An 11414-nucleotide genomic window follows, 5' to 3' on the forward strand; every position below is an offset into this window, starting at 1 on the left:
CATTAGATTATTTAAAATGTGTCACTGACTACCTTCAACAGTTGCATGATACTCAGGACTGCCTAACTAGGTCAACACAGATACAATACATTGCAATAGTATTTGGCGGATAGAACATGTACTTTTAATAGGCATTACATTACTCTCCTTAGAAACACAACTGATCAAACACTTTACAATAATAAAGATTTTCTGTTTGTTGCAGACGGCGTGAGAAGAGATTCTGGAGTTTTATCAAAAATATCTTCAGCGGGCTTTTTGGTTGAGTTTTCCAAAACCAATCATAATTCATATGGAGCTATCCAACCCAATCCTAACACATATGGAGCTCCAACACAATCCATATATACCTGGAGCTATTCAAGCCGATCCAAATATACCTGGAGCTATCCCACCCAATCCAAATTATACCTGGAGCTATCCAACAGTCAAAATTTAGGTTAAAAAGCTGGCCATTGAAATTGCGTAAAGCTATCCACAAAGACATACAGATATGCAAGCAGAAAGATTCCATGTATAATATATATATACATACATATATATATATATATATATATATATATATATATATATATATATATATATATATATATATATACATATATATACATATATATATATATATATATATATATATATATATATATATATATATATATATATATATATATATATATATATATAAATATATATATACATATATATATATATATATATATGTATAATATATATATATATATATATATATATATATATATATATACATATATATATATATATATATATATATATATATATATATATGTGTATAATATATATATATATATATATATATATATATATATATATATATGTATATATATATATATATATATATATATATATATATATATATATATATATATATATATATATATATATATATATATAATGTTGTACCTAGTAGATAAAACCAAAGATGCATGAAGTTTATAAATTCTTGAAGCAATTCACATAAGGTTAAGATCTCAAATCACGGAACTATTTACTCTACCGACCATGAGAGTAAAGACAAGACCAGAACATAACGATGCCAACACAGAAGACAATGTAACAGGCCAATTACACAATATTAATCTTTGGGATAGGAGCTGCCTCGTATGGGCCAATAGGCCTTCTGCAGTTACCTTTATGTGCTTCGTCCCCCTTTTATCTCCTATGTATCCCCCGTGTTTTTAGTTATATTGTACTTGTCTTATTACCTGACCCCGTATGGGTATAAATCAACGAGTTCTGTAAATTTTTTCGCTTGAGAATGAACCATGGAGGTTTGAAACGTTGTGCAAATTGTATAAATAAGTGTAATACATTCTATAGTAATTGACTTTTTTTCTTCACCTTGAAATAACGAAAATGAGTTTTGAAGAACTCCTCTTTCAGCTAAGCCCTGATGCTAGGAAAAGTTAGAGGGATAGAAGCCCTAAATCAGAAGATAGTAAATACTGAATATGCGGTCAAATTCAATGATGTGTATATATATATATATATATATATATATATATATATATATATATATATATATATATATATATATATATATATATATATATATATATATATGTGTGTGTATATATATATATATATATATATATATATATATATATATATATATATATATATATATATATATATATATATATATATATATATATTGTTAAATATGACAGAAAAAGTAAGATTAACAATTCTAACACGAATTTTCTCAATATTTCTAGTGTTTCTTTTTACTGTTGATGGTAAATGAAAAATCAATTCTCCAAAATTCATTTTTATTTCTAGTCTGATGCAACACTTGAACGCGTTTCGTAATAACTTATTACATTTTCAAAGACTTTAGTTTACACACACACAACTATAACCTGCAAACACTAAACAGAGTTTTACTATGCTAATATTTAAACATCTTTTGTCTTATATACTCGCATTTGGGGGAGGTGATATGTTACAAAAGTTTCAGATGAGGTGAGCAAACTTTCGACACAAGACAGAACACGGTTCAGTGGGTATAGATGAAAGGGAAGAATGGAAGTAACTGCAAAGGGCCTATTGGCCCATTTTTCCTCTTGATACTTCTATATTGGTACGGAGTCTTGAAGTGGGTAGAATATAGTTGTGCATTAACTGGCTGTTGATTGCTCGTGTTGATTTTTTGATGTGTAGTTCCTCGCAGATGTCAAGCCTCCTGCTATCGCTGTATCTATTGATGATTTCTGTGTTGTTTGTTAAGACTTCTCTGGTGATGGTCTGGTTGTGGGAAGAGATTATATGTTCCTTAATGAAGCCCTGTTGCTTATGCATTGTTAATTGCCTGGAAAGAGATGTTGTTGTCGTGCCTATATACTGAGTTCTTTGGGGCTTACAGTCCCCAAATGGGCATATAAGGGCATAGACGACGTTGGTCTCTTTTAAAGCGTTCTGCTTTGCGTCTGGAGAGTTTTTCATGAGTAGGTTGGCCGTTTGTTTGGTTTTAGAGTAAATGGTCAATTGTATCTTCTGATTTTTGTCTGTAGGGATAACTTTCCAATTAACAATATCTTTCAGGACCCTTTCCTCCGTTTCATGAGCTGATGAAAAGACGTTCCTGTAAAATAGCCTAATAGGGGGTACATGTGTTGTGTTAGTTGTCTCTTCACAGGTAGCATGGCGTTTCACCTTCCTTTTAATGATGTTTTCAACGAAACCATTGAAGAAGCCATTGTAGACTAGGACCTGTCTTGTGAGCTGATGGTAACCTCGGCTACCATCAGTTTTTGACCAGTCGTGATGGTCGAGTGGATTAAGGTGTCTTGTACACATCAGTTGCATTGCTCCTGGCAGTATGGGTTTGAGTCACTTCTGGGGTGTGAGTTTTCAGTTGCATATAGTCCTGGGGACCATTCAGGCTTGTTCACGTTTGTGTTCCTCATGTGGATTAATGGTGGAATGTCAGTTTCAGGAAAAATCCATTAACGTGGATCAGCCCTTGAAACACTCGTGAATGTGTGATTTAACTCTTGAGTTATAATCATTCCAGCCCATTTTTTGTACTTATTTCGGTGTTCCATTTGTTGCAGATGGTCTACTAGGCTATTCACACTTTGCAATTCATGCTAATACACATAGAGACCAGCTTTCATATTATGTGTTCTCGACTATGTGCACCCGGCTATTTGTATTAGAGTCCATCATCCATGTCGTGTGTATACTCTCCGATTTGCGCTTGTACAGATATTCCAAAACATTTCCCAACTCATTTAGAGTGTGTAAGAGAGAGCAAGAGAGTGAGTATATATGAGAGTGGATGACGATGCATGAGTATGAGCTATCGTGAGCGAGTGTGCGTAACTGTTAGTGGTTTCTGGTATTTTATAGACGAATCAAGACAATTCCAACCTGTGTCATACTCACGCTTATCTGCTTACTCAATCATTTTTGAATGATTCTTCCATGTTAGGGTGTAAAGAGGTAAAATGAGCTTCTTAGACCTACCTCAGTCTGTCAGACTTCGTTTCATCCGTTATTGTGGTTGTTTAATTTCCTTACATCCACCAGCTAGGGTGCCACTCCTTAGTTCAAATTACATCTACCAAACGTCACTAAAGGTATACGACCTAACCTAAACGTGTGCTAACGACTTAGCTTTGCAGTGAAAAATCTGTTTGGTTTTACAAATCTTGAGACAAATCTTTTGTCTCAATTGACAAATTCATTAAGACGTAACAAACTTTATGTAAAGTCAAACTTTGCAAATCAATCTTTCTGTATCATATCTTATTTATCAGGACTATTTTATGTGGTAAGAAAATCAAAATAATATTTTTGTGACATATCGTCTTTATACAATGTCTGCTCGAAATATCACTGGTTTGTAACAACTTTCCATTATCAAAACAAGACAGCATTTATTTAGACAACATATACGTAGACATTAGGTTTCTGGGCGTGCCTCTGGCGCCTTAAAACCATCTGCTCCGGGTAGATGGGACTCGATAGCCTGGGAAGGCAGCCCATCTAGGGAAGGAAAACCCTGATTTTAAACCTCCGCTGCCTTGCGGCCATACCCCTTTTTTGGGAAAGGCTTGAGGAGTCAACCTCGAGGAAAAATCCGGAGTTGGAGCCCCTAAGGCAGTTCGTTGTTGATGTCGACCTCGTTCTGGCAGCTCCTGCGACGTTGCTGGAACCATGTGTATTGGCATTTTCCTTTCTATTGGATAATTTCAGCAACGTGGAGAGGGGGGGGACCTGTTGCATGGGTAACAGCTTCTCCTCCATATCTACCTACCCAGGCTTTTCGCCCTGTCAGGGCGCAACTCCATAGTCTTAGACTGTAGGATGCCTACTATGCCTACTACATAGACAGTCTTTGTGCAGTGTTGTAGCTATCATTAGTGTTTTATGCATGATCAAGCTTATTAGTATTGCTTCTGTAACAACAACATTACTGATCTTAAGCAACAACACCAAAAATTCAACTTTATCTGATAGCAAACTATACTTGGGTAACTTTTTTATATGACTTTTATGAAGTAACAAATTTCTTTATGAAACATTTTTCTCAAACATTAAAATGAAAATCATACCAAACCTTTCTGTAAAAACTTTTAAAAACTTCTTCTATAAAAACTTTTAAAAACTTCTTCTGTAAAACTTTCGAAACTTTTATCTATAACAAACTTTTCAAAGCTTTTTGTAAGAAAGTTTTCTGTAAGAAACTTTTTGAAGCTTTGCATATTAATCATATTTCTTTTACAAAGCTTTTCCTGCTAAGTATTTTAGAACTCTTTGTAACAAATTTTTCTGTAAGAAAATTGTCAAAACATTTTGTATAATTTTTTTTTCAGTAGAAAACTTTTCAGTGTCAATCTTTCAAAACATTTTGTAACAAAGTTTTCTGAATGAAAATTTTCAAACTACAGCAATTTTTTATCTGAGTGTCAAGTGAGTGTTTGGAGCCCCGAACATTCATTAAACACTCCGGGTCCCAAGCACCAACTTCATACACGGGGTCACCAACACCTACTTGACACACATGGTCCCCATCACCCACTTAACTTACAGGATTCCCAAACAACAAGATGACAGCCGGGAGTCCCCAACTCCCACTTAACAAAGAGGGTCTTCCAAACACCACTTAACACTCAATAGTCCCCAACACCCCATTACCCCCTCTTGGGTTACCCAACACCAACTTGACACTCGCGGTTCCCCAACACTCTCTTGAAACATTGGGTCCCAGACACCCATTTAACACACAAGATTTCTGACACCCTCTTGAGACACGAGGTCTTTAAGAATTACTTAACACATGTGGTCCTCAGCAACACCTTAACATACGGGTTCTCCAAATACACACTAAACAAGGTCTTAGCAACACCCACTTAGCACATTGGTTGCCTATACACCGGTTCATTACACAAGACCCAGAGTAGTTAGTCCCTTGACACACGAGGTCATAAGCACATAGATTAACACAATGGTCCCCAACACCAACATGAAAACTTTACACGGGCTCCTGAACATCCACTTAACACACGAGATCACCAGCACCCATCTGGCACCTGAGGTCCTCAGTAACCACTTTACAAACATCGTCCGCATCACCCACTACACAGACAGTATCATCAATACACATATGACGCATGGTGTACCTCCCCCTTATCTCTGCCGCGTGGAGCTCCACACCCACTGCATGCACAGTGCTCCCCCCATGCTCATCTTATGCAGTGTTCCCCCCATGTTCATCTTATGCAGTGTTCCCCCATGCTCACCTTACAGTGTTCCCCCAAGCACACCGTACACAGTGTTCCCCCATGCACTCCTTACACAGTGTTCCCCCATGCACACCGTACACAGTGTTCCCCCATGCACACCTTACACAGTGTACCCCCATGCACACCTTACACAGTGTTCCCCCATGCACACCTCACACAGTGTTCCCCCGTGCACATCTTACAGAGTGTTCCCCATGCACATCTTACACAGTGTTCCCCCATGCACACCTTACACAGTGTTCCCCCATGCACACCTTACACAGTGTTCCCCCATGCTCACCGTACACAGTGTTCCCCCATGCACACTTTACACAGTGTTCCCCCATGCACACCTTACACAGTGTTCCCCCATGCACACCTTACACAGTGTTCCCCCATGCTCACCGTACACAGTGTTCCCCCATGCACACTTTACACAGTGTTCCCCCATGCACACCTTACACAGTGTACCCCCATGCACACCTTACACAGTGTTCCCCCGTGCACATCTTACAGAGTGTTCCCCATGCACTTCTTACACAGTGTTCCCCCATGCACACCTTACACAGTGTACCCCCATGCACACCTTACACAGTGATCCCCCATGCACACCTTACACAGTGTTCCCCCATGCACACCTTACACAGTGTTCCCAATGCACACCTTACACAGTGATCCCCCATGCACACCTTACACAGTGTTCCCCCATGCACACCTTACACAGTGTTCCCACATGCACACCTTACACAGTGTTCCCCCATGCACACCTTACACAGTGTTCCCCCATGCACACTTTACACAGTGTTCCCCCATGCACACCTTACACAGTGTTCCCCCGTGCACATCTTACAGAGTGTTCCCCATGCACTTCTTACACAGTGTTCCCCCATGCACACCTTACACAGTGTACCCCCATGCACACCTTACACAGTGATCCCCCATGCACACCTTACACAGTGTTCCCCCATGCACACCTTACACAGTGTTCCCCCATGCACACCTTACACAGTGATCCCCCATGCACACCTTACACAGTGTTCCCCCATGCACACCTTACACAGTGTTCCCACATGCACACCTTACACAGTGTTCCCCCATGCACACCTTACACAGTGATCCCCCATGCACACCTTACACAGTGTTCCCCCATGCACACCTTACACAGTGTTCCCACATGCACATCTTACACAGTGTTCCCCATGCACACCTTACACAGTGTTCCCCCATGCACACCTTACACAGTGTTCCCCCATGCACACCTTACACAGTGATCCCCCATGCACACCTTACACAGTGTTCCCCCATGCACACCTTACACAGTGTTCCCACATGCACATCTTACACAGTGTTCCCCCATGCACACCTTACACAGTGATCCCCCATGCACACCTTGCACCTCTCCTGCTCTTGACACACATCAGAAGAACGAGGCCCATAATTGTCAACTTTGTCACTCGTCATTAGAGTATTTAAAATGTGTCACTGACTACCTTCAACAGTTGCATGATACTCAAGACTGCCTAACTAGGTTAACACAGATACAATACATTGCAATAGTATTTGGCGGCTAGAAAATGTACTTTTAATAGGCATTACATTACTCTCCTTAGAAACACAACTGATCAAACACTTTACAATAATAAATATTTTCTGTTTGTTGCAGACGGCGTGAGAAGAGATTCTGGGGTTTTCTCGCAAATATCTTCGGCGGGCTTTTGAATGGAGTTTTCCAAAGCCAATCCTAATTCATATGGAGCTATCCAACCCAATCCTAACACATATGGAGCTCCAACACAATCCATATATACCTGGAGCTGTCCCACCCAATCCAAATTATACCTGAAGCTATCCAACAGTCAAAATTTAGGTTAAGAAGGCCATTGAAATTGCGTAAAGCTATCCACAAAGACATACAGATATACAACCAGAAAGATTCAATGTATAATATATATATATATATATATATATATATATATATATATATATATATATATATATATATATATATATATATATATATATATATATATATATATTTAAATATGACTAGAAATAAAAATGAATTTTGGAGAATTGATTTTTGAATTACCTCCAACAGTGAAAAGAGATTTCACTGTTGGAGGTAATTCAAAAATCAATTCTCCAAAATTCATTTTTATTTCTAGTCTCTAGACTAGAAATAAAAATGAATTTTGGAGAATTGATTTTTGAATTACCTCCAACAGTGAAAAGAAATGTACGAAAGATTGAGAAAATTCGTGTTAGAATTATTAATCTTACTTTTGCGGTCATATTTAATAATATATGTCTACAGGAAAGACTGCTACTTAAAGCGGATTAAGGCGCCCTGTAGTTACCAGTTGCGTTGCTCCTGGGAGTATGGGTTCGAGTAACTTCTGGGGTGTGAGTTTTCAGTCGCATATAGTCCAGGGGACCATTCAGGCTTGTTCGCATTTGTGTTCCTCACGTGTGCCCCAAAGAATGAGGTGATTTGGTGAAATGCTATGCCCATGATTACCATCCGAGTTGCCAGTGGGGAAGTGGTTCAAATAGCTTCGGCTACCAATTCCTTTTGTCCGGCCGTGATGGTCAAGCGGATTAAGGCGCCCTGTAGTTACCAGTTGCGTTGCTCATGGGAGTATGGGTTCGAGTCACTTCTGGGGTGTAAGTTTTCAGTCGCATATAGTCCTGGGGACCATTCAGGCTTGTTTGCATTTGTGTTCCTCACGTGTGCCCCAAAGAATGAGGTGATTTGATGAAATGCTATGCCCAAGATTACCATCCGAGTTGCCGGCGGGGAAGTGGTTCAAATAGCTTCGGCTACCACTTCCTTTTGTCCGGCCGTGATGGTCAAACGGATTAAGGCGCCCTGTAGTTACCAGTTGCGTTGCTCCTGGGAGTATGGGTTCGAGTCACTTCTGGGGTGTGAGTTTTCAGTCGCATATAGTCCTGGGGACCATTCAGGCTTGTTCGCATATACACATATATATATATATATATATATATATATATATATATATATATAAATATATATATATATATATATATATATATATATATATGCAATTGACTATCACTAAACACTGATCATTTGTATGCGGAAAAACCACAAAGAAATGGGAAAGAGAGGTGAACGTTTCGGCCTGTTAGAGCCTTTGTCAACACCAGACTGACTAGAGAAAGAGAGAGAGAGTGCAGGCCAACACCTGGAACCTGACCAACCCATCTCTAGGGAAAGGATTACCAGAAACAGGAAAGGTCAAAGAGGATTAAGCGGTCAGAGAATAAGGATGAAAGGTTAAAGAAAAGCCTCATGAACATACAATAAATAAATATAAAATTGTAATGAGACTTTGTAAGCCTCCCTTTCAAAGTTTTTTCTTAAACTGTTGTGTAATATTGTAACTTAAAACAGGGTCAAGTTTGTACATACCAGTACTAACATTGAGAAGATTTGGACATTGACTAATTAGCGCAGACTCAATTAAATTCCGTTCCACAAAGCCATTGCAATTGGCAATGCTTTTCGCCCCATCCCAATTAATAGTGTGATCACACAAACTTGTATGTAGATACAAAGCATAAGACGTTTGGGCAGTTCTTATACTATAAGCATGTTGGGACATACGTAATTGTAAGGATTTTTCTGTTTGTCCAAGGTACACAGACTCACAGTCATTGCAGGGAATCGAATACACACAACCTGTTGTACCAGGGGAGTTTTTTTTTATTAAATTAGACTTGATCGTATTATTACTGAACACCAAATTGATATTAAGGTTCTTAAAAACTGGGTAAAGTTTCTCAAATCCCATCGCATAAGGTACCACCAATGAGTTTCTATTTTCTGGTTTCGCTTTGGAGACATTATTATAAAACATACGTTTAGCTTTCCCAAACGAACAATCCTTAAACATCTTAGGGTACTGTAAACTCTTTTCAATTTCATATATTTTAGCTTTCTCTTCATCAAAAAACTCAGAGCTGCATACCCTCAAAGCCTGAAGAAACATTCTTGAAAATACTGCCTGTTTAACTTTACTATGATGGTTCGAATAATAATGAACAAACGACCCCACGTTGGTAGGTTTTCTATATACATTAAATTTGAACCTTCTATTGACTCTATGAATCATGATGTCCAAAAACAGAAGAGTACCATTCTCCTCATTTTCGCATGTGAATTTTATTGAAGGTACCAAAGAATTAAGTTCATTAAGAAAAACAATTTGGTCTTGGTCACTCGGCCATAAGCACAAAATATCGTCGACATACCTAAACCAGACTACATTAGAGGGGAATAATCCTGGATAAGGTTTTTGTTTCGAAGAACTCCATATACTAATTGCTCAAAACTGGGGAAAGGGGATTGCCCATTGCCATTCCAAATGTTTGTTTGAAAATTTTTCCATTGAAACTGAAATAATTGTCTTTTATATATAATTTGATAAGTTCTAACACATTATTGGTCTGCAAGCCCAAATTATATTTAGGAAGTTCCTCACGTAGGTATTCTAACAAATCATCAATAGGTACTTTAGCCAATAAAGCAGTCACATCAAAACTTACTAGTTTAAAATCATAATTCAAATTTAGTGTGGATAGCTTATCAATTAAGTCAACATTGTTAGTTAAGTGCGAGTTAGAAATAGTACCAACGATAGGGGACAAAACTTTAACCAACCACTTAGAAAGTTTATAAGCCGCCGAACCAACTGAACTAATAATCGGTCTAACTGGATTAAGAGGTTTATGGGTTTTTATAAGACCATACATATAAGGTAGAGAGGGAGATCGATACCAGTACTAAACTGGATTTAAAATTGAAGAAACTTATTCAACAAAGTAACTGGAGTAAACACTCCAACTGTGATTTTGCCATCAACCTCTCGGATAGACAACTTGATAACAGCACGATTACTGCATTAGGATATGGCCTGGGCTTTGCCACGTCTAACGGGACAGTTAATTTTGTAGATATTGCCAAAGGTTTCTGTAATCTCGAAAAGTATAGTGATGTCTCAGTTGAAGATATTAATGTGTGCAAAGGTATGATGTATGCTGTTTTACTTAACAATTCTGTAACTAATTGTCCAAATTGATTAATTCATGCGTTCAAAAATCTCAAAAAAGATAATTCATTACATATTACCAAGGCTGATAAGTCAAATGCAGTAGTTATTATGAATAAGGATGACTATGTTCGAAATATGGAGTTACTTTTGGAAGATAGGGATACTTATCTATTGGTTAACAGAGATCCTACTGAAAAAGTGATCGCACATTTTAACAAAACTCTCAGATCGATTTGGTACCTTCAATAAAATTCACATGCGAAAATGAGGAGAATGGTACTCTTCCGTTTTTGGACATTATGATTCATAGAGTCAATAGAAGGTTCAAATTTAATGTGTATAGAAAACCTACCAACGTGGGGTCGTTTGTTCATTATTATTCGAATCATCATAGTAAAGTTAAACAGGCAGTATTTTCAGGAATGTTTCTTCAGGCTTTGAGGGCATGCAGCCCTGAGTTTTTTGATGAAGAGATAGCTAAAATATATGAAATTGGAAAGAGTTTACTTTACCCTAAGATGTTTTTGGGTTGTTCGTTTGGGAAAGCTAAACGTACGTTTTATAATAATGT

The 11414-nt window shown here is 37.8% G+C and overlaps 1 protein-coding gene across 2 annotated transcripts in view; it reads left to right on the top strand.

Moving 5' to 3' along the window:
- The window catches only part of LOC123767436 (uncharacterized), a 39516-nt gene extending 31866 nt beyond the window's left edge, over nucleotides 1-7650 (top strand). The window contains exon 7 of one of the 2 annotated variants that reach the window (XM_045757125.2): nucleotides 7432-7650. In XM_045757125.2, the coding sequence (XP_045613081.1) occupies nucleotides 7432-7513 (82 nt within the window). In that variant the 3' untranslated portion in view covers nucleotides 7514-7650. Of the gene's footprint in view, nucleotides 1-205; nucleotides 510-7431 lie in introns of those variants that run through there. The other variant, XM_045757126.2, reaches the window with a different exon arrangement.
- The last annotated feature ends 3764 nt before the right edge of the window (nucleotides 7651-11414 follow it).

The sequence above is a fragment of the Procambarus clarkii genome, chromosome 74, assembly GCF_040958095.1.
Source record: "Procambarus clarkii isolate CNS0578487 chromosome 74, FALCON_Pclarkii_2.0, whole genome shotgun sequence".
NCBI classification, from domain to species: Eukaryota; Metazoa; Arthropoda; class Malacostraca; order Decapoda; family Cambaridae; genus Procambarus; species Procambarus clarkii.